The sequence below is a fragment of the Pelobates fuscus genome, chromosome 6 (genome assembly GCF_036172605.1).
Source record: "Pelobates fuscus isolate aPelFus1 chromosome 6, aPelFus1.pri, whole genome shotgun sequence".
NCBI lineage: Eukaryota > Metazoa > Chordata > Amphibia > Anura > Pelobatidae > Pelobates > Pelobates fuscus.
In genome coordinates this window covers 92926547-92951325 of record NC_086322.1, presented here as the reverse complement: position 1 = coordinate 92951325, position 24779 = coordinate 92926547, and the positions used below count along the sequence as shown (strand labels likewise).

The window sequence follows — 24779 nt, the reverse complement described above, 5'->3', positions numbered from 1 at the left end:
TGATTTTTCGGGCGTTATATGAAATGTTGGCTTGCAGTAGCTGCAGATGTATTATCTGCAGCTACTGCAAGACCTCCCCAGACTTCCCAAAGAGCTGTATTGCTGCTTCGTGAAAATATTTGCTCTGTGCAATTGCCTGGTCTCTTGAATTTAGCGCCACTAAACTAACCAAATGGGAAGTAACACACTGCCTGTCTGACAGCTGCTGGGGGTAGGGGGTGGGGAGGGGTGGGGGGCTTTCAAAGTTCATTTATAAAAGTGGCAATTTCTATTGAAATCAGCATATTATTAAAAGTAAAAAAAAAATGACACACTCTTCACACAGAAAGCACTTAAGCAAGCTGGAGTGATTTAGGGGACTGCAATGTCCCTTTAATGTGTAAAACATTACTTTGCAGAGCATCTGTCTATGACAGACTTTATTCTTCTGTTGATACGTTGTGACCATGCCAATTGTGAGTGTGAAATGTGTTTGACTATGAACTATTGTGGTAGGGAGGTTATTGTTTACAACTGCTACTTAATGGTTCAAACGTGAACAAAAAAAGCTAATCTTGCTATTTTATTGATATAATTTACAGATTTTTTAAATCTAGCATTATTATTATTAGGTTTGTTTGTGAGTTAGTATACTTACATAAAAAAAAAAATTGAAGCTTATATTTCTTTTTAACACTGACCTCTATTTCTGCATTTTAGAGGACATATGCCAGAATGGTACAATAAAGTTTTCGGACAATTGTGTGCAGCAGAAGTGGTCAGGATTCGAGACTCTTTCATCAACCAGCAATCAGAAGGCAAAGATGTAAAGTCAAGGTGACAACCCAAAAATTGTTAAGGATTGTGGTGGTCACAGGAAGTTAAAGAACATTCGTTGAGATGATTTTAAAGCCTAGTGAACACAAGTGACAGAATGAATCACAGACATTGGACTTATTTTTTTTTAGAGACTGTATTTCAGATCTAAAGCTGCTTGTATCTCAGACTGGTGCCTATATTGATGTCCTGGACTGGATTCATAAGCCTGTAAATTGTCTTAAGTGTCATTTAATGTATGTTCTATGACATACTCATTGACATTGCTTCTAGGAAGCAACACAACTATATTGGAAATCATATATTGGACAACTTTATGAAAACGCAACATTCCTATATGCTTTTATTTTCTTTTATATTTCTGTGCAGTTTATTTTTTTATTTTTGAGCATATAGACTCTATAGAGGGACTGGTATATCCACTGGAAAATTGGTACTCTTACTTTATTTTTTTTTCTTCTTTTAATGTAAAAGAAAAATTTGCACAGCATAAATGTGTTTGTGTTTCGCTCTAATGAATGAAGTTTGGTTTAGTGTCTGGAACACTAATAGACAACTCGTCTGCTTTTAATTGTCAGGTCTATGTAGAAATATCAAATGTCTCAATGAGCTGGGTGGTTCCTAACTTTTAGAGTTCACCTAAATAATTATTCCCCTTTTTTAATGTACTGTTAACCCTCCTCAGTCATGTTGTTTTGAGTTTAGAACGTGAGTGGTCAGCTAGCAAAGCAGCATTGCATTTTTGTACCAGCTGGGGATCTACCTTTTGGACATCCGTGGTCTACAACAAGGGTGACCAAAAGGGACACCCAAGCTCTTTTAGAACTGTAACTTTTGTCAGCCTACAACAGATGGGAGAGGACTACTTTTTGGGTCACATAGTGTCTAGAGAATTGTGCTTCTCAAACCGGTTCTGGTGATTAACTAGTAAACTAGTGAGACAATTTTGTGTGATCTTCCACTACTGGTTTGAGAAACATCTTTGGGACAAAATTGCTTAATCACAGTATGACAAGCTGGTAAGCCTGCATTACTGGGCCATGCCATGTGATTGTTGGAGTTCTGTACCACTGATTGCATAGCAAAATATTTAAACACTCTAGTACTCATACACAAAATTTCCCATTTAAAAATGGACTGTGTAAAACACATTTGTATCTATAAGCCACAACCGAATAGGACAGGTTTTGAAATACATTTCCATTTTGTAGAACGTGTCATACGTTATGTGTATGTGTACACCAATATAGGACTTTTATAATTAAAGGAGACTGGGTGCCTCATTAGGCAACATGCTAATCTTGATATCTATTAGTAGTACACTTTTTCATTATGTTCTATGGAAAACTTGAGTGGTTACCCTTGTATCTATGACTGTCTAGCCTCTTCGATATAGAAATAATTTTCAGTGACAATCTGGAAAGGGCAGTGTGGTCTTCTTGGCTCCTAATTACAAAACACAAAGTTATGGTCAGGTTTTCAGATCTATAAGGGGGATTTGCAAGTATATTTCTGGAAAACCGAAAACTCCTAAACTCTAAAGATAGAACAGACATGCTAATGTAAAAAAGTGTCAGTTTGGCCTCTTTTTAACTCTTTGAGTGCTATGCTCGCACTTCAAGCTCTCAAATAATTGCTGGGACTTTAAATAGATTTTTAATACAGAAAGGAGAAGTGTGGTATGTTGAAGAAGTAAATTAAATGTTTGTAGACTGAAAGAGAATTTTGTGAGTGGAAGTCGAAAGATTTTATGTTATTGCCGTTATCAGTATTATATTGAAATGCTTTCAATGAAGAAAACCTTTTTCTTTTTTCTTTTTTGTTGTGTAAGATCAGTCAGAATAATAGTAGTATTTTATGATCAGTGTTTCCATTTATATTGTTAACCTTGTATATTCAGTGTAATGTTTTGTCGTTTGTTTTGTTTTGTTACTGTACAAATGTATTGCTGTAAATATTATATTAATGTATTCTTGTAATGTGTATTGTCCAACATAGATAAAGCATGGCGCAATTAATTATTTAAGATATACATGTATTTATATCCCGGAGGTTTTTGTTTTTTTTCTTCTTCTGTACCTGGATGCATTCCTTCAATCTATATGTTATTGTAAAAGAGCATAGTACATAGATTTATATCTTAATGCATATGTGTTTATAAAATATAGCCAAGTGCACTATTAAATCTTTCAAATGAGACTGTCCTCATTTCTTGCAAAATCTACATTTTCATTAAATCAATTTCCAATTATGATAAAAATATGAGAATCTATATTATGCCCTATCTAGACAACTGGCTGATCAATGTCAGGATGGTGTCAAGACTTCCTGAAGACATCTACTCGGTGATCTGTTTCATACAGAGGTGCAATTGTGTTATAAAGTGAGAATAGTCTAAATTAAGTCCAACCTGATCCTTAACCTTTCCAGGCTTTGCTATAGGCTTTATAAATATGGGGATATGGCTTTCTTGGGACAAATACATTAAAATTAATCCAGTTACATCTTTCTTGTTGGTGGCTTGCTCTTGCAGCATAAGGAAAGCCATGGCAGGTTTGGGTCTACTCACATTTGCAACTCGAGCAGCTCCTTAGCTATCATAGGAGTACCCTGTAGTAGAATGGACCAGACCTCTCTTGTCTTTAGCCACTATCAGCATGGGGTTAAAAAAAATACTTACCATAAATGTTGATTTTTTTTTTTTTTTTTTTTTTTGGGGGGGGGGGGGGTCCGCAGGATTAGCAGCATTATGTATTTATTTCCCTTTAAAATAAGTTTGTACTTGATGCATATATTCTGTTCTTTTGTCTTTAGTTGGAGAGCTTGGGGTTTTGTAAATTCTCATAGTGCTGGTGGGTGGCCTTTGGGATTTTCCCCCTTTTGTATTTAATTGTTTCATTTTCAGTGAATGCTGCCTGTTCAGGAAAGGGATGGAGGAAAACTCATAGATTGCCTCTAACCCTATGAACCCTATAGAGAAAAAAAAAATAGTTTTACCATAAATAAAATGTGTTTGACTCAATAAAAAAAACAGATACATTCATATGGTGACCTATTCTGGCAATTCTTTATTTTTTTAAGGTCAGATATGAAATGGCAAAATCCGTTAACCTTCTATAGACCAGCTAAGATGTTACATTGGCAGTCAGGTGAGTTAGCAAGTTGTGCGTAGTATCAGGACTATTCAATAACATGTGAATTGTTGAGAATGGTTACTTTTTAGGATAAAATAGCCAACTCCCCGTTAGTTATGTTTCAATTGGTCTATTTCGGTTTGCTTTGAGCTACCAACAAATCACTCTTTAGTTGATCCTGTGCAACAGAGAACGTACTATTAGTCTTTTCAGTGTCTAAATGTATAGGTTAGATTTATGTTTAATCCTGTTATGATGGGATTTGTGCAAAATGTATTTCAAGCCATCATGCAAATGCTTGTTGTTTAGACTGGCAACAACATAAACTATTTTCACATACAGCCATATTTTACACATTGTGCTAGCTGAATCTGCACATTTGCTTGGGAATTTCTGGTAAGATACAGGGAGAGATAAAGACCCCCTGGTCCCCGGAGGTGGAAAACCCTGAGACTGGGTGGTGGGAACTGGGGACAAAGGGACTAGAGTTCTTGTCACACGTTATGCAACCCCCGGGAGGGGACATTGTCATTGTGTGTGTGATCCACCCCTTGCATGGGGAAAGTATAAAGCAGAGTGTAGCCAATAAAGTTGTTGTTGTACCACCAGGACTGTGTGTCATCTAGTTACTGGGTGGAAAATGGGTCCCTCTGTGTTATAGCTGATTCCCTTCCAGGGACTAAATGTTCCTGAGCAAGGACAACCGGTCAGGTTGTCGGCAGGCCCGCTACAACTACATGTGTGGTGGATCTTTGGGAATTTTTACAGATTTTATTGTTATGATGTCTGCATTAACACACACAAATATGTCAATGGCAAAAAAATGCAGTTATAAATTTGGATAGCTCCAAAGCACTGAGCTTGAACCTTTGCAAAAAAAAAAAAAATGCGCAAACCCAAAACAATTGTCTGATATCTTTTATAAACCTTGAAAAATAGACTATGACAGCAGATAGATCCCCATTTAAAAACAGAAAGGGTTTCCCACTGAAATGTAAATTGACTAAGTACCCAAATATTAATTGGTTGTTCAGAAGATCCTGTGATGGACCACCTGGCACCTCGACTGGGTGCCTCCACCAATCACTACTTCCTAGTAACTCAGAGTACTTCCAAGCACTCCACCAGACACCATCAGCACTGTAGACCCTTAACTACCGCAACTTGGCTGGTGTCTCGCTGTCCTCCACCTACCCTGGACCCAAGTAAGGGATCCAGCTTCCAGTGGGTAGACCTCTCCCAATCCAGAGAGTAAAGCAGGATAGCTATTACAAGAGCTAGTGATTATAATCCGAGGGAGTATGAGTATAGCAATCACCAGAGTGAATATAGCTGTTCCCTCCACACATGAGACGAGGCTCTATGTTGAGGGTGAAGAAAAACTGTTTAATGGCAACCACAACTGGCCTTATATGCAAGGGATTTTCCATAGAATATTCCAGGGGCATTCCCCACTGGACATGAGAGGTCATTGTGACAAAGTATACACTGTAATTACATTGGCTCCCTGGTCCAGGACACTCCCAAACAAAACAAGATAATCCCTCCCCTGTGCCTGAGAGATAATTGAGTCAGGAACTGTACTAAACTAAATTATCTCCAGGCACAGAAAACATAAATTTTACAATAACCCAAAAGTACCCCAAAACACACAGAAACCCCACAAAAGTCATATCCCTTGATAGCCCTGATCTGGGGACAAACATATCCAAAAATCACCCAGATCGGCTAAGGGGTTTGGGATTTCCATGAAAGTCATAATTTTGATCTACCGTGCACATGGTCTTATGTCCAAAACCGTTCCAGGGAATTAAGGCCAACGGTCGGTGTCTCTTTCTGCAGTACAAAAGTACATAAATCACATATGTTTTTAAAGGACCTATAGACTTTTGGCAGGAGGCTGGCAAGCAGGCCCCTCCAAGAACACATGGCAGAGGTATTACTGCCACAGATCCCGGTTTCTCTTTGACTATTTTATTTTCTTTGACTTATAGGCTGCATCCAGCTTCTCTCAAACAGTAAGAGCTTAGTGAATAGGCCAATCTATGTCTATGTTCTTCAGCTGTACATTCCTAGAACTGAGCCTCTGTTTGCACGGATTAAATAAGTAAAGTTTGAAAAGCTAACGTTTGCATTCCATCAAAGAACACATGCATCTTTAAAAATGTCTTCTCTACACAAATCTGTTCACAAGTCAAGGTACCTGATGTCTCCTGAGACATTTTGTCTGAAATATTCTGCTACACAATACTTGTTCTACCTTTGGGCACACAATATCCATATTATCACCCTTTAATATCCATACTATCACCCTTTAGTGCAACGTTGTACATAGAGAAATTTAGAAATGGGTGGAGCTCTATAAAATATTTTTTCCTTATGCAATTAAAGTGTTTCTCCAACCTCCTCCCCCCCCCCTTTTTTTTTTAACTCTGTGAGTAATGCCCTATTGGCATCATTTATCAAGATCCCCTAAAAAAGGAATCATTGGAAAGCATTTTAAATGAAGGTTTTACTTGCCTTAATCCAGTGCTGGGCGAAGCACCTGGCACTGCTCAGCGCACCCAATCTGATGTCACAGGAGCCGCGCCATGGTCCAATAAAAGGTTTCTCATAAAGAGGACACAATCTAGATTTAATATTGGAGGATTGGAATTGATTAGTATTTTTTCTGTATATTGCCACTTTAAAGAAAATAATCTTATTTAGCACGAGATAATGTTTGTACAATCTAAAGAGCAATCTTTGAATTGTTTTTGCACCTTATAAACCAGTTTTTAAGATATGTTTTTTTTAGATTGTTAATAAACCTAGAGAAATCACTTTATAACACTGTATAATTATTTTAGGTTTACAACATAGAGACAATTGGAGGGAAGTGGGATTTAGCACTTGGATATAGAACATTTAAGACCTTAATTGCATGAACACAAAATATTGAGATTACACTGAAGTGTTTCACCCATTTCTATTTTTCTGGTTGATTTGTTCGATGTTAGAAGGATACATAGGGGGTGTAAGGAGCAGCTAAAGGAATTTAGAATTATTAACTACTTTTTAAGAATTTGTGGAAACACCTTGATATAAACAATATTCCTTATTCAGGTTTCCCCTTACTGATGCTTATTGTTCTTGATATTTTGCTTTTGGCTACAATAGAATGTTACCTAGTCTTGCCCATTTGTGAGACCCTGATGCATATACTCTGCCAATTGATCTGATTTCAATATACTCCCTACCCATTCCCAGTACAGTTCCTACAATTCCTCTCCACACTGGATATTCCATCAGTGCTTCCCCTTCAATATCATCTCCCATGGGTATACACAATATTGTATTATAGAGCACAATCATGTCTGTACAATCTTTCCATTCAGTGCCCATTCCTCATACTGCAGCCAGTGCAACTCTGCCCATTAACCACTTTCTTCAGTCCTTCGTTTCTACCATCTTTTAAACCCCTTTCAATAGTTTTGAGTTGTTGACTGATTTTAGGTAACTGAATTGCTGGGTAATTGAAATTTATACAAAAAAAAAAATGGAATGATTGGAATGGCAAACATTGCACAAATCTAGTTAAGACACCACTCACTGCATTTATTAATGTATAACTGTCACGTTAGATTTTTGATTATCAAGAAAAAAAAAAAAAAGTTTCATTTTTATTATATTTATGTTTTACATTTTAATTTACATTAAATGTCTGGTTGTCATAGCCAGAGCAAACCATGCAGATTAACTGAACCATATCAGACACACACACACACACACACACACTCTCTCTCTCTCTCTCCCTCTCTCTCTCTCCCTCTCTCTCTCTCTCTCCCTCTCTCTCTCTCTCTCTCTCTCTCTCTCTCTCTCCCCCCCCCTCCTCCTTCCCTCCCTCCCTCTCTCCCTCCCCCCAGAGCATCATGGGCCTTGGACATTTCTCTGAATAGGTAAACTCTGTGAAGGTGTTTTAAATATGTCACCACTTCTAAACACCTAAGTAAGCACTTCTATAGCATTTAGCAGGTTTAGGGGTGAGGACCTGTCATTCTCACAGATTTCAAATACGTAAAAGTGCAAGGTAAATAGGGTTTCTCATTGAGTAAAAACAAAACTATCTACAGAAAACAATATTAATCAGAGATAAAAACAAAAACCAGGAAGCAATGACACTTGAAAGCACACTGTGACAGAGCTCCCGTATTTCAACTGAGTACCTTCATCAGGCCAGTTTTCTCTATGCTATAAGGAACTCTTGAGCACTTAAGACCCAGTGACCGAAGCTTGACTGGGACATTTTCCACCAGACCAGGCTACGGCTCTCTTTTTCCAGGTAGGTATCGTCCGCCCAACCTTTGCTTCTTCAGTTCCTCTCCCGGGCAGGTATCAATCTTCACAACCAACAGATGGCCTGTACAGGCTCCACAGCCGAAGCCACCTAGTTGGTAGAATGCATCAGAAGGACAGGAGAGCACCCAAAGCATCTAACAATAAAACAACAATACACACCCTGCATATATAATTTGCACAGAGTAACTTAAACATAAGAGTCATCTGGGGACCTACATAAATGTCCATCTTATGCTCCTGGTGATGATGACTACCAGCAAACACGAATGCCATTTATAATATAAGGGTGTTAAAGTGTGGATAATAGTTATACAGAAGATTACAAACACCTACACTTGCCAGAGGCTGCAGAGTGGAATAATATCACATGTACTTTATAAAGTTATCTCCTAACATCCTCCTTCACAAATAAACACATGCATGTAATTTGAAATAGTTTCACTCATCAAAGCAAATGTAAATATATATATATATATAATAAAATGTGGTGGCTTGGCACTCTCCTTTAAGGATTACCGTATATACTCGAGTATAAGCCGACCCGAATATAAGCCGAGGCCCCTAATTTTACCCCAAAAAACTGGGAAAACTTATTGACTCGAGTATAAGACTAGGGTGGGAAATGCAGCAGCTACTGGTAAATTTCTAAATAAAATTAGATCCTAAAAAAATTATATTAATTGAATATTTATTTCCAGTGTGTGTATATAATGAATGCAGTGTGTGTGTATGAATGCAGTGTGTGTGTGTATGAATGCAGTGTGTGTGTATGAGTGCAGCGTGTGTGTATGAGTGCAGCGTGTGTGTATGAGTGCAGCGTGTGTGTATGAATGCAGTGTGTGTGTTTGAGTGCAGTGTGTGTTTGTATGAGTGCAGTGTGTGTGTGTATGAATGCAGTGTGTGTGTATATGAGTGCAGCGTGTGTATGAGTGCAGTGTGTGTGTGTATGAGTGCACTGTGTGTATGAATGCAGTGTGTGTGTGTGTGTATGAGTGCAGTGTGTATGAATGCAGTGTGTATGAGTGCAGTGTGTATGAGTGCAGTGTGTGTATGAATGCAGTGTGTATGAATGCAGTGTGTGTGTGTGTGTGTGTATGAGTGCAGTGTGTATGAATGCAGTGTGTGTATGAATGCAGTGTGTATGAATGCAGTGTGTGTGTGTATGAGTGCAGTGTGTATGAATGCAGTGTGTGTGTGTATGAGTGCAGTGTGTGTATGAGTGCAGTGTGTGTATGAGTGCAGTGTGTGTGTGTGTGTGTGTGTGTATGTGTGTGTTGCAGAGCCTTGGGGGGTGGGCAATTTTATTATTTTTTTTACATTATTTTAATATTTTTTTTCATTATTTTTTTTTATTTACTTATTTTTTTTTTTTATTATTTTCATATTTTTTTTATTATTATTTATTATTTGTAATGTTATTTATTTATTTTTTTTTATTATTATTTTATTATTAATTTATTTTTGTTTCGTCCCCCCTCCCTGCTTGCTAGCTGGCCAGGGAGGGGGGCTCCTTCCCTGGTGGTCCAGTGGGGTTGGTAGTTCAGTGGGGGGGCTGTGGGGGCTGCAGAGATGTTACTTACCTTTCCTGCAGCTCCTGTCAGCTCTCTCCTCCTCCGCGCGGTCCGGTCAGCTCCCTCTGTCAGCTCACACTGTAAGTAAAGAGATTTACACTGGGAGCTGACCGAGGTGCTGAACGGACGGCGCGGAGGAGGAGACAGCTGACAGGAGCTGCAGGAAAGGTAAGTAACATCTCTGCAGCCCCCAGTCTGTATTATGGCAATGAAAATTGCCATAATACAGACTACTGACTCGAGTATAAGCCGAGTTGGGGTTTTTCAGCACAAAAAATGTGCTGAAAAACTCGGCTTATACTCGAGTATATACGGTATATAGGACAAACTGGCCTTGGTGCAACTCCACTGCGTCCAAAATATACAATTAAGTGATCCAGGAGGCACTCACAGGTCTTCAATTAGGAAAATGGGATTTATTGTATCAAAGTTACATACAGTTGGTAGATCAATGTTTTGACCCTACCGGGTCTTTCTCAAGATCGACCTGTGAGTGCCTCCTGGATCACTTCATTATATATATATAGTGACAGAGTGTTAAGGGTGGTGGTCAGAGGTGTATAATCTTCCCTAAGCCTAAAGTCATTTAAGAGATCCCTCTCTACATACCTCAAAACAGAATGCACCTGTCATTGTTGATTATATATTTCCTACCTGTTCTTTGTAAAATTTTGTATAGATTGTATATTAATATTGTTTTTGTATTTTATTGTGCACTAACTGTAACAATGCAATGATTTGTGGACCCAGGACATACTTGAAAACAAGAGAAATCTCAATGTATCTTTCCTGGTAAAATATTTTATAAATAAATAATAAATAATATCTGGCACCCAGACTTTTGCGCAGCCACCATCCTGATGTTGGTTAGCACATGCAGCACTAGGGAAAGTTAAGATTAAATGTAGTTGTTTTTTTTCTATGTTGTTATTTGGGTCCCTGGGGTAGAGTTTTCAGAAGAGCAGGGTGGGCCGATTCTTCACCCCACTGTCAGAGTGACTGTGCATGAGTACAGCCCAGGTTTCCTGAGGAGTTCTGGCTCACTGCCTAATGAGGTCATTAGCCTCACCTTTAGGGGTTGTGAGCAGCTTTATAACTTCTGTTAAAGCAGGGTGGAGGGGGGAAAAGTTTTGTGGAGAAAGAAGGTTGGGAGATTTACTAATATTTGTGTAAGGAATACTATACTTACCTTGGCGGTCCTCCGATCAGCTGTTCCTCTGATCGAGCAGACCGCCTCCTTCAGCCTTCCTACCCGATCAGATAGTCTCCTAGACGCCAGCCGCTGTGTGCACGCCCCTTTTTATGTCGCGTGCACGCGTCGTCTGAGGAGGGGCAGTACTATAGGCGGGATTTACAGACACCCTCTTACATTTGGGGGCGTGACTACATCAATCATGTCCCTAGATATTTAAAAACTCACTTGACCAATGTTTCAGTGCCCTGTTGTGGTTCATAGCTTGCTAGTATCCCAAGAGCGCGTACTTTTCTGGTTTTGTAGTTATTCTGGTTTTGACTCGGCTTCCTCATTGACTATTCAGTTTTCTGGCTTCCTTAACTCGGCTCTGGTTATTCATTTTTGCTGATTTCTGGTTCCCTTTGACTTTGACCTGTTTTTGACTATTCTCTTTTTCTATTGAAGAGTTAATGTTCTGTGTGTTGGGTCACTCCGTGATAGAAAAATAAGAAAAGGGTCAGCGCTAATAAAATTGAAGTAAGGTAGGCAGCGGCCCAACAGAAGGTAACCCTTAAACCCTCTGAGGAGAGAACATGTAACACAACGAAATACAGGAAAAGGGCTGCGCCATCGTCTAAATACGTAGGGCAATATAACGTAGTTGGTCTTACTCATATGGTGGGACTAAAGTTCTGATGGAGTAACTGAAGGTAAAGATAATATTGAGGTCTCACTCAGAAGTGAGTATCTTTATAAGGTACCTGTTTTTGGGTGTAGATTCCTCAATGTCCATAGTGGTCCAACCGTCCCGCTTACATGCAAGACAAAAACGAGGAGACACAATGGTGTAGTATATAAAAGCCAATATGGGTAAAATAAACAAATATGTGCAATCAACTCACATTTAAAAGAGCTATAGCCAGCTCTGGTGTGAAGGGCGTACATGTTGCGGTCACCGGCCCGCCGAGCCTCACGGCCGTGCCCGACCGGCACGACCGCACCGACTACACGAGCTTACCTGCTCGTCGGCGAGCCGGGAACCGCGCACGTAGTTCTTCCGGGCATCACGCCCGAATCCAATATGGCGCCGACCACGTGGTCGCGTCTATGGATAGCCCCGCCCCCGAGAATTATACTAACGTGTGCGTGACGTCACAACGTCAACGCACACGCACGTTCTGGGGTCAGAGGTCGCCCTCTGACCAATCATAGCTTAGAGAGGGGTATTTAAACCGCTAATTCACCCCAGTACTTTGCCATGTCGTGGTTTCAGTTTCCTGGTTTCCTGAAAGTGCTATTCTCGTGTTTCTGATTTCCTGGTATCCTGATCCTTGGCGTTTCCCTGGTTATTCTGATCTCTGGTTTCCCTGACTTGGCTTGTCTTATCGGTATTGAGTATTTTCTGGCTTCCTTGACCTCGGCTTTCCCTTTGACCATTCTCTGTCTCTAGCGTATTAGTCCGGCCATTCTAAGGTCCGGTTTACTCTCTATCCTGTTATTTTCCTTTTCTTACTTATGTATATGTTTACATAGTTTCTGCGTGCTGGACCACATTACTAGTCGTGACATTATGACATGGCCATGGATCCTGCAGAACTATGCAAACATATGATCGCCTGTGAAAATAGGGTGGAGGATATGGACCACAGGTTAGACCAATTTGCCCAGGCATTTCAGACCTTGCTCCAGAGGACTGCCTATTTAGAGGTCCCTCCTGTACCACCTGTGGTTCCGCCACCTGTAGTGGTTCCCGTACCACATAAACCACCGTCCATAACCTTGTCACCGCCCCCTCGCTATGGAGGTGATTCTTAGGAATTCAGAGGTTTTTTAAACCAAATTGAATACCACTTTGAGGCCTCCCCAGGTTCATTCCCAACAGATAGATCTAAAATAGGCTATCTGATGAACCAATTAACTGGAAAAGCCTTGACCTGGGCTAACCCCTTATGGGAAAGTGGTGACGCAGTAGCCCGTGATTACAGTACCTTTCTTACGGCCTTTAAGGCTACGTTTGAACCTAAAGGCAGGGAGAAGAACGCTGCCAAAGCCCTTATGAGAATAAAGCAAGGCAGTCGTTCTGTAGCCGATTATGCAATAGAGTTCAGGACATTAGCGTCTGAGGTTGATTGGACCAATAGTGGTCTGGTGGCTGCTTTCTCAGAAGGTCTAGCTGAGAGTATACAAGATGAGACTGCAGCTAGAGACCTTCCGGTTAATCTTAATGAGTTTATTGCCTACATGATAGACATTGATAACCGGCTCAGAGAGAGAGAGAAAAACAAACAACGTAACAGACGTTCTAATTTGTCCATAGCTCCTCGTTTCTCTAACCCAGTGGTGAGTAGCCAAACGCCTCTTCCAGAACCTGAACCCATGCAATTGGGTAGCGCTAAACTCACTGAGGCAGAGAGACAACACAGACGTAACGAGGGGTTATGTATGTATTGTGGCAAGAAGGGACATCTAAGATCGTCATGCCCGGTTCGGCCGGAAAACTTGCACACCTAAGGCACGTACGGGGACCGACCTTAGGTGTGATGTATATGTCCCCTAAATTGACTAAGAACCGTTTCCTTGTCAAAGTAACCTTATCTTTCAAGAACACTACTGTTCAGTGTGAGGCTATGATTGACTCTGGGGCAGCGGATAATTTCCTAGACAAAGAATTCTCTGCAAAACATCTCCTGCCCTTAAGACATAAAGAGAAACCTATAGCAGTCGAGGCCATTGATGGAAGGCCTCTTACCCAGCCTTTCATCACACACGAAACTCTGCCAATCACTGTTTCAGTGGGTATTCTCCACTCTGAAGAAATGACCTTTCAAATCATATCTTCACCTACAGTTCCGATAATACTCGGTTTCCTTTGGCTCCTGAAACACAATCCACGTTTGGATTGGATTGAAGGAGAGATTGTGAGTTGGGGTGAGAGATGCAAAGGTGTTTGCTTTAAGCAAATCCCACAACCTATTGGTACCATTAATGTTCCTGTTGCACCTCCCTTGACCACACAAATTCCACCGCAGTATATGGATTTGAAAGAGGTATTTAACAAGGTCCAGTCAGAAGGGTTACCTCCTCATAGACCTTATGACTGTACCATAAACTTATTACCAGGGACTATGCCTCCCAAGGGAGGAGTCTATGCCTTGTCCCCCCAGGAAAATCTTTGTTTGGAGGAATATATTAAGGATGCTCTCAGAAAGGGTCATATCCGTAGGTCCTCCTCACCAGCCGGGGCTGGATTCTTCTTTGTCTCTAAAAAAGAAGGAGACCTACGTCCCTGTATTGATTATAGGGGTTTGAATAGGAATACCATAAAAAATGCCTACCCTATTCCCCTTATATCAGAGCTGTTTGACAGATTGAAGGGAGCTCGAGTCTTTACCAAGCTCGATCTCCGAAGTGCATACAATCTAGTCAGGATTAAGGACGGTCACGAATGGATGACCGCATTTAACACCAGAATGGGACATTACGAATACCTGGTTATGCCGTTTGGATTATGTAACGCTCCAGCGGTATTCCAGGACTTTATTAACGATGTCCTAAGAGAGTACCTTCACATGTTCGTTCTAGTGTACTTGGACGACATTCTCATCTATTCCCCAGACCTAGAGACACATCACGAACATGTGAGAATTGTACTGAAAACCCTGTTACAGAACGGCCTTTACTGTAAATTGGAGAAATGCCAGTTTGACCAAACGGAGATACAATTCCTTGGATACATTATATCTCTGTCTGGTTTCCAGATGGATCCCCGCAAACTGGAGGCAGTCTTACAGTGGCCATTACCCAAGGGCCTTAAAGCCACTCAACGCTTTATAGGTTTTGCGAATTACTACCGCAAATTCATAAAGGGATTTTCCTCCGTGATTTCCCCTATAACCAATTTAACCAAAAAAGGAGCAAATTGTATATCTTGGCCCAAAGAAGCAAGAGAGGCATTTGAACTGTTAAAATCTTTATTTTCTTCAGCACCTGTCCTGACCCATCCTGATCCAACCAAACCATTTATCCTAGAGGTGGATGCATCAGAGACAGGAGTTGGGGCCATTCTGTCTCAAAGAGAAAGTCCTGATACACCTTTACATCCCTGTGGATTTTACTCTCGCAAACTCACACCTGCAGAGAAGAATTATGACATAGGGAATAGGGAACTTTTGGCCATTGTACTTGCCCTTAAGGAATGGAGGCATCTCTTGGAAGGTTCCAAAGAGCCACTTTTGATCTTTACTGATCATAAGAATTTGGCTTATATTGGGGACGCTAAGAGACTGTCCTCTCGTCAGGCTAGATGGTCATTGTTCCTCTCTCGATTCAATTTCATAATTACGTACAGGCCTGGTACTAAAAACACCAAGGCAGATGCGCTTTCTAGGCAGTTTGAGACAGATGAAGTTCCGGAACAGGTGATATATCCTATTATACCTCCTGAATGCCTCATTGCCACTACAGTTTCCAAGGTGTCTTCTCCACTCTTCTGTGCCATAATCAAACTCAGATCAAACTCAGGCACCTGTGGGAAAACCTCCGGACAAACTGTATGTGTCACCTCAGTTTCGAAAGAAGGTACTAGATTTGTTCCATGACAACCTCACAGCAGGCCATCCTGGAGTCCATAAAACTCTCTCTGCCATCTCCCGGAGGTTTTGGTGGCCTGCTCTTAGAAACGATATCAAAGAATATGTTGGGGCATGTCAAATATGTGCCGTTTCTAAAGTTCCTCCTAGATCGCCTCCTGGACTGTTACAACCACTGCCCATACCTAGTGCTCCTTGGACCCACTTAGCCATGGATTTCATTGTGGATCTACCCAGTTCAAACGGGCTTAATACAGTCCTTATGGTTATCGATAGATTCACTAAGATGGCACATTTTGTCCCCCTTAAAAAATTACCATCTGCTCAAGATCTAGTTCAAATATTCTTGAGAGAGATCTTTCGGTTGCACGGTGTACCCAAAAGCATAGTATCTGACAGAGGTACCCAGTTTGTTTCTAGGTTTTGGCTTTCCTTTTGTAAGCAATTGGGCATCGAACTCTCCTTTTCGTCGGCGTATCACCCTCAAACAAATGGAGCAGCAGAGAGGGCGAATCAGTCTTTAGAAGCCTATTTACGTTGCTTTATAAATGCCAATCAGTCTAACTGGTGTGAGCTCTTACCCATGGCTGAGTTCGCCAGGAACAACGCCACTCATGAATCTTCTAATCATAGTCCATTCTTTGTAAATCAGGGTTATCACCCCGCTGTTTTTCCTTCTGAATTCTCAGACACGGAAATTCCTGCCTTGAACACCCGTTTAGAATCAATTCATGATACCTGGGATTCCGTCCATTCAGCTCTGCAAAAAGCTTCATTACGAGCAAAGGCCCAAGCTGACAAAAAACGGGGCGCTAATCCTGTATATCTTCCAGGTGACAGGGTGTGGCTCTCCACAAAACATATCAAACTTAAGGTCCCGTCCATGAAATTTGCCCCTCGGTACATAGGTCCCTTTCGAGTTACCCAACGTATCAATCCAGTGACCTATTCTTTGGCACTACCGGCTCATATGAGAATTGCGAATACTTTCCATGTGTCTCTGCTCAAGCCCCTTACGTGCGATCGCTACACCAGGTTATCCACTCCTCCTCCGCCCTTGGTAGTGGGTGATCAAGAAGAATATGAAGTCCGTTCTATCATGGACTCCAAATTATCCAGAGGTGTCTTGTCCTATCTCGTTGACTGGAAGGGTTATGGTCCCGAGGAACGTTGTTGGGTTCCTGCTGACCGGGTCCATGCGCCCCGTCTTATCTGGTCATTTCACAACCGCTTTCCTCTTAAGCCGGGTCCTTCCCGACCCGGTGCGCGGTCTTCGAGTGGGGGGTACTGTTGCGGTCACCGGCCCGCCGAGCCTCACGGCCGTGCCCAACCGGCACGACCGCACCGACTACACGAGCTTACCTGCTCGTCGGCGAGCCGGGAACCGCGCACGTAGTTCTTCCAGGCATCACGCCTGTATCCAATATGGCGCCGACCACGTGGTCGCGTCTATGGATAGCCCCGCCCCCGAGAATTATACTAACGTGTGCGTGACGTCACGACGTCAACGCACACGCACGTTCTGGGGTCAGAGGTCGCCCTCTGACCAATCATAGCTTAGAGAGGGGTATTTAAACCCCTAATTCACCCCAGTACTTTGCCATGTCGTGGTTTCAGTTTCCTGGTTTCCTGAAAGTGCTATTCTCGTGTTTCTGATTTCCTGGTATCCTGATCCTTGGCGTTTCCCTGGTTATTCTGATCTCTGGTTTCCCTGACTTGGCTTGTCTTATCGGTATTGAGTATTTTCTGGCTTCCTTGACCTCGGCTTTCCCTTTGACCATTCTCTGTCTCTAGCGTATTAGTCCGGCCATTCTAAGGTCCGGTTTACGCTCTATCCTGTTATTTTCCTTTTCTTACTTATGTATATGTTTACATAGTTTCTGCGTGCTGGACCACATTACTAGTCGTGACAGTACAGCGGTATAATCCTTGCTTTAAAGGATATGTGATGGGCAGGGCCGTCTTTAACGCGGGGCAAACCAGGCAGCTGCCCTGGGCCCAGTTACTCCTGGGGGGCCCAAAACAGCTGCCCCGTGGCCCCGCCGCCCATAGCCTGCATAAGAAAAATTTCCTTCCCCACCCATGGGCCCACAGTGCTTGTATTGCAGCTGCACCGGGGCCCATACTCTAAGGGGGCTCACCGGGTGGCCAATACACTTGGGGCCCGGTCAGATGCTGTGGCCCTTTAACAGCACAACCGGGCCTCCTGCTTTACAGCAGCTTGGGAGGAAGTGACGTCCGCGAGTCACTTCCTCCCTCAGAGATGATGAGCCGCGCGGGAGGGAGGCTGAGCCAGGAGGCAGCGAGGAGGGGGACTGAGCAAAGAGAGCCAGTCCCCAACTCCCAACCACCCAAGGCAGCACACTGAACCCCAGGGAAGGTAGGAAACTGGAGGGGGGCTTTACAGTTTGCCCATGTGTATGTCAGTATGTGTGTGTTTATGTCTGTCAGTAGGTGTGTGTGTGTGTGTGTCTGTATGTCTGTGTGTGTGTCTGTCTGTCACTAGCTCTGTGATTGTGTCTGTCAACAGGTCTATTTGTGTTTGTGTGTGTCAGTCTGTCTGTGTGTGTCAGTCTGTGTGTGTGTGTGTGTGTGTGTGTGTCTGTCTGTCACTAGGTCTGTGTTTGTGTGTGTCTGTCACTAGGTCTGTGTTTGTGTCTGTCAATAGGTCTGTGTGTGTGTGTCAGTAGGTATGTGTGTGTGTGTGTGTCAGTTTGTCTGTGTGCCTGTCAGTAGGTCTGTGTGTGTATCTGTCAGTAGGTCTGTCTGTGTGTGTGCCAGTATGTCTGTGTGTCAGTGTGCCAGTATGTCTGCCTGGGTATCAGTATGCCTGTGTGTGTGTGCCACTATGTCTGTCTGTGTGTGTGTCAGTATGTGTCTGTATGTGCCAGTATGTATGTGTGTCTGTCAGTAGGTCTGTGTGTGTGTGTGTCTGTGTCTGGGAATGTATGTCAGTATGTCTCAGTATGTGTCTGTCAGCATGTCTGTCAGTGTATGTGTCGGTGTCCATATGTCAGTATGTATGTGTCAGTTTGTCTGTCTATATGTGTCTGTATATCTGTGTGTCTGTATGTGTGTCAGTGTGTATCTGTATGCTGTCTTTGTGTGTTTCGGTGTATCTGTGTGTGTCTGTGTTTCTGCATGTGTGTATATGTGTCTGTATATCTACATGTGTGCCAGTGTGTATATCTGTGTGTCTGCATGTGTTTCAGTGTGTGTGTGTGTATATATATCTATTTAGCATTCACACACTAACACTACATACAAATACACCCCTACATTCAAACTCCAACACTACGTACAAACACACGTCTGTGTTACACACGAAAATTATATGTAAACACACCCCTGCATTCAAAAACCAACACTACACATAAATACATGCATGCATGTATGCTAACACCACATACAAGCATTTTCCATACAAAAACCTGTTTACATTCAAACACATAAAAACAGCTTAGTGCTAAATACAAACCTTCAAACATGGGTAACTGGTAGAGCCCCAGCTGTCAATGCAATGCTGGAGTTGCACGACAGATGGGGAACTACCTTTTAATCACCCGTGCGATTGGGAGGCTCAAAACAATTCTTGCACCTCTCTACTATGTCTGCCACTGCGTTGGGATAGAGGACGTGATTGCACACCTGGGGAGAGGGTACCAGGGGGCCCAAGCAAATGCTTTGCCCAGGGTCCAATCAATATTAAAGACGGCCCTGGTGATGGGAGTCCTCCAGGGGGGTGGTATCCGACACTCAGGAGAGGGATATATAAAAGACAGCCAATAGTGCTCTCAGTAGAATAAAATATGCAGTAAACATAAATAAAAATGTACTCACACGTGAAGTGCAGGCAAACTGCACTGTGATGTCAGTGTTGGTGGCAAGATCCCCACCTTGGATATACTTGGAGTAACACGAAGATAAAAGGAAGCCAGTTTAAAAATTCCCCCAAAAATTGTAACCAAAAATCCTTTTATTTAAAAAAAAATACACAATCAAAATAACCATAATGCGTTTCACCACTAGGGCTTTATCAAATGTGTAAGATATTAGAACCTGGCTGCTCTTGGCGCCAAAACAAATCATAGATTAGCAGCCAATACAATCAAAGAATATGAACACATACATAAATATTAAGAAAATACATAATACAAGAATTATAAGTGTAGCTTTATCTTAAATAAGTGTAAAAAATAGAAAAACTAAGGTTTTGGACCAAGTATAACTTTAAAAAAAGAAAAAATGTGTGACCAAGTATAACTCTAAAAAAAAAGAAAAAACGTGTGAGCATTGCTGCTCGGTATATCCTGTTGTATCCTGATGTACCTGGCTACCTATTACCAACAGAAAATAAACAGGTCATAGGCCTATTAAACTGGACTGCTGGATTTTGTCTTGACCTGGCTTCCTTTACCCTGGAGGGCTGTGCAGTTGCCAAAAGATCCTGCACAAACACAGACATGGAAGTAAGTTTGTCATAATAGATAGATAGATAGATAGATAGATAGATAGATAGATAGACAGATAAATAGATAGATAGATAGATAGATAGATAGATAGATAGATAGATAGATAGATAGATAGATAGATAGATAGATTATATTGGGGCAAAGTGCTTAGGACTTAAGAATTTAAAAAAGTCAATCACCATGGAAGCCAATAGAATCTCTCTTGATATTTAGCACTAGAATAGCACATGCTTCGACATGCTTTAACCCCTTAAGGACACATGACGTGTGTGACATGTCATGATTCCCTTTTATTCCAGAAGTTTGGTCCTTAAGGGGTTAAATAGGGTGCCTAATGTTCAACATCCAACAGGTTAATAGGGAATTTCTGGATTTATCTCAAATCTTGAGCTTCATCATACAAGCATTTTTTTTACTAAAACAATGTTATTTTGAACTGATTTCAAAAACTCAAGTTACTATCTTCCAAACATCTAGGAATCTCATCTGCAAGAAAGATGATTCATATAATCCCTAAAACCATTTTGGTCTTGACTCATGCATGCTTTAATATCTATTTTATAGACATTTGACTCATTACCTTCTAACTTTACTAATCTTTTAGGCTTTCTAAATCCTGTTAGTTATGAAATCAAACCAGTCATTTTAAAACACAACTCTGAACTTCTAATACAGTTGCAAGAAAAAGTATGTGAACCCTTTGGAATGATATGGATTTCTGCACAAATTGGTCATAAAATGTGATCTGATCATCATCTAAGTCACAACAATAGACAATCACAGTCTGCTTAAACTAATAACACACAAAGAATGAAATGTTGCCATGTTTTTATTGAACACACCATGTAAACATTCACAGTGCAGGTGGAAAAAGTATGTGTGAACCCTTGGATTTAATAACTGGTTGAACCTCCTTTGGCAGCAATAACTTCAACCAAACGTTTCCTGTAGTTGCAGATCAGACGTGCACAACGGTCAGGAGTAATTCTTGACCATTCCTCTTTACAGAACTGTTTCAGTTCAGCAATATTCTTGGGATGTCTGGTGTGAATCGCTTTCTTGAGGTCATGCCACAGCATCTCAATCGGGTTGAGGTCAGGACTCTGACTGGGCCACTTCAGAAGTCATATTTTCTTCTGTTTAAGCCATTCTGTTGTTGATTTACTTCTATGCTTTGGGTCATTGTCCTGTTGCAACATTTATCTTCTGTTGAGCTTCAACTGGTAGACAGATGGCCTTAAGTTCTCCTGCAAAATGTCTTGATAAACTTGGGAATTAATTTTTCCTTCGATGATAGCAATCAGTCCAGGCCCTGACGCAGCAAAGCAGCCCCAAACCATGATGGCCCCACCACCATACTTCACACTTGGGATGAGGTTTTGATGTTGGTGTGCTGTGCCTCTTTTTCGCCACACACAGTGTTGTGTGTTTCTTCCAAACAACTCAACTTTGGTTTCATCTGTCCACAGAATATTTTGCCAGTACTGCTGTGGAACATCCAGGTGCTCTGGTGCAAACTGTAAATGTGCAGCAATGTTTTGTTTGGACAGCAGTGGCTTCCTCTGTGGTATCCTCCCATGAAATCCATTCTTGTTTAGTGTTTTACGTATTGTAGATTCGCTAACAGGGATGTTAGCATTTGCCAGTGACTTTTGTAAGTCTTTAGCTGACACTCTAGGATTCTTCTTCACCTCATTGAGCAGTCTGCGCTGTGCTCTTGCAGTCATCTTTACAGGACGGCCACTCCTAGGGAGAGTAGCAGCAGAGCTGAACTTTCTCCATTTATAGACAACTTGTCTTATCGTGGACTGATGAACAGCAAGGCTTTTGGAGATACTTTTATAACCCTTTCCAGCTTTATGCAAGTCAACAATTCTTAATCGTAGGTCTTCTGAGAGCTCTTTTGTGCAAGACATCATTCACATCAGGCAATGCTTCTTGTGAAAAGCAAACCCAGAACTGGTGTGTGTTTTTTATAGGGCAGGGCAGCTGTAACCAAGACCTCCAATCTCATCTCATTGATTGGACTCCAGTTGGCTGACATCTCACTCCAATTAGCTCTTGGAGATGTCATTAGTCTAGGGGTTCACATACTTTTTCCACCTGCACTGTGAATATTTACATGGTGTGCTCAATAAAAACATGGCAGCATTTAATTCTTTGTGTGTTATTAGTTTAAGCAGACTGTGGTTGTCTATTGTTGTGACTTAGATGATGATCAGATCATATTTTATGACCAATTTGTGCAGAAATCCATATCATTCCAAAGGGTTCACATACTTTTTCTTGCAACTGTATATCTATGTCTTCAGGCTTACATTCACAAGACATCGAAAGAATATTCTCTTTATTCTTATAGTCCATGTCCTTAGAATTTTCCTTTAAGGCATTATCGTCTTTTAATCCAACTCTTCCTCTTTTTTTTTTCTTGTGGCTTACTGGATCCTCTAGGTTCATCTATGGGGAGAAACAATTTTTATTTTTAAATCAATATTTTTTTTTAAAATTTTCCTTTGCCTTGCTCTGTTTCATAATATTAAATCTAAGGCACGTTGGTTGCCTCACCCAACCGATCATCTCTATGCTGGCACCCATTAGAAAGCTGTACTGCAGCCAATGCAGAACTTGTTTTGTCACGTACTCTCTGAGCTTCCTCAGCCTCTGCCTACACTAGGCAAAACATCAAGTTTGCTCTGGTTATTAACCACATTCCCTATACAATAAACACAGATTCAGACTATTAACAACATTATACTATATTGTGATCTTCATTTGTAGACACAGGACATGAGATTGGAAGGAAGCATCTCTTTATTAAAATCTGGATTAAAATCAGTACTTTTGCATCCAAACCCTATAGAAAGTATGAGATTCAGAATCTTCATAAAGCATCAGGAGGATGCACATTCACAAGTCCCTGTTACATTCACCTGCCTTGACCCCACATTCAAAAGTTAATAAAGTCCAAACCACAGCACATTAAAAAGAAATCTATATTTTCCTATCCTTTGATGGATGCTCCTAGTGCTTCCCCAGGGCTCCAAGTACTCCACTTGACACCACAAGCACTGCATACCCCACGAACTGCCGCAGCTTGGTTGGGGTCTCGCCATCTCCTACCCACACTGGACCTACGACAAGGCTCCAGTCAGTGAACCTCTCTTCCTTCAGAGAGCGAAGCAGGAACAAGCTCTTAAAAAAGCTTAGTGATTATAGCCAGGGGAGTATACAGTGTATAGCAATCCCCAGTGTAGATGAAGCCTCTTCCCCCACACATGAGACAAGGCTCTATGTTAAGGGTAAAACAGGAACTCAGCAGTCTGAGGGTATCTTATATACAGGTTTTCCCACAAGGTTACCACCCAGGTGGACCTTGTGGAACACAGGATACAGGATACAGGATCTGCTTGGGAAATAATTGAGCAAGATACTGTATTAACTCAATTATCCGCAAGCAGAAAAAACACATTTTTACAAATTTTTCATAACAAAATTATAAATTTAATTCACATAAAACTTACATTTTCCGAACGGACATAACTATGGGAACAACATATTCAAAAATCATAGCAATTGGTTGAGGGGTTCGGAACATATCTTGAAGTCACATTTGACTGACCGGAAGCGTGGCTTTTATGCCCAAAACAATCCCACAGTTTTGGGCTGTGCGGCCGGTCTATTCACCAAAGTTCACATACTGTTCAAATTCACGAACGGGGGACGTTCGTGCAAATAGGCAATGTTAATGTGGCATTCGTATTGTCAAACGCCGTTTGACTATTGTCGAAGCGTCGAACTTCCAAAGAAGGTAAGGTTCAGCGGTGTTCATGCTGTCGCGTGTCCGATTTTAGTTCCATGAGCTCGACGGCAAAACACCACTGACTGCGTTCGACTAAACAAGATGTCCGCCGCCACGTGTTCGACTATACGAACGGCGACCACCCAGCCGTTCGTCTATTAGCTTGCGGTTAACCACCAGCCTGGGAGGTAAATTGGCTGCACACTCCACTTGCGTGTGGTCTGTCTGTTCGGTAGTTTGTTCAGTAAATTCCATTTACCGAACCACATGGTAAAAAGACACGAACAAGCCTTTTTACAGGGGGAAAACAAAGTTTTAACGCATGGGCCATAATCCTGGGGCAAAAGGCCAGCAAACAGGCCCCTCCAAAACCCAGTGGCGAGGTTATTTTCGCCACAGGCTTCATGCAGAATGAGGCTTCAAGGCTTTTATTCCCCCTCGCTGAGCGATCTCAGGATGCCGACCCTATGGCAAAATGCATCATTGCTTAGGATGTTATTGTCACATCTGGCTCAAAACGTCTGGAGGAGTTGTTATAAAGAGCATTTAGTAGAGCTTCTATGTCCTGAGCAGTATTTTATCTGCTCCACGTGTGAGTATAATTTCCCCATTCCTTGTATTTCATTTATGTTTTGTGGATTCACACTATAAATGTTTTCACTCTCCTTTTTCACATAGGTACTGCTGTGGATACTTATTCAATACGTGTTAATCTCGCTTTCACATATGTGTGTAATGCTTTAAAGGCACAGCACACATTATACCTGCCTCTAGGGGCTTCTTTCAAGCAGACAGCCACAAGCACCTCTTCCTTCTTTTATCTTTTGATTTTCAAAGGTCTAAAATTCTGCATGACGACACTAAGCACGACTAATGCTTTTTACAG

General features: G+C 41.6%; 1 protein-coding gene across 4 annotated transcripts in view; it reads left to right on the top strand.

The window, feature by feature from the left end:
* The window catches only part of DLC1 (DLC1 Rho GTPase activating protein), a 151754-nt gene extending 148739 nt beyond the window's left edge, over nt 1-3015 (top strand). For all 4 annotated transcript variants that reach the window (XM_063458044.1, XM_063458047.1, XM_063458045.1 and 1 more), the window contains exon 14: nt 700-3015. In XM_063458044.1, coding sequence (XP_063314114.1) covers nt 700-820 — 121 coding nt within the window. In that variant the 3' untranslated portion in view covers nt 821-3015. The remainder of the gene's footprint in view (nt 1-699) is intronic.
* The last annotated feature ends 21764 nt before the right edge of the window (nt 3016-24779 follow it).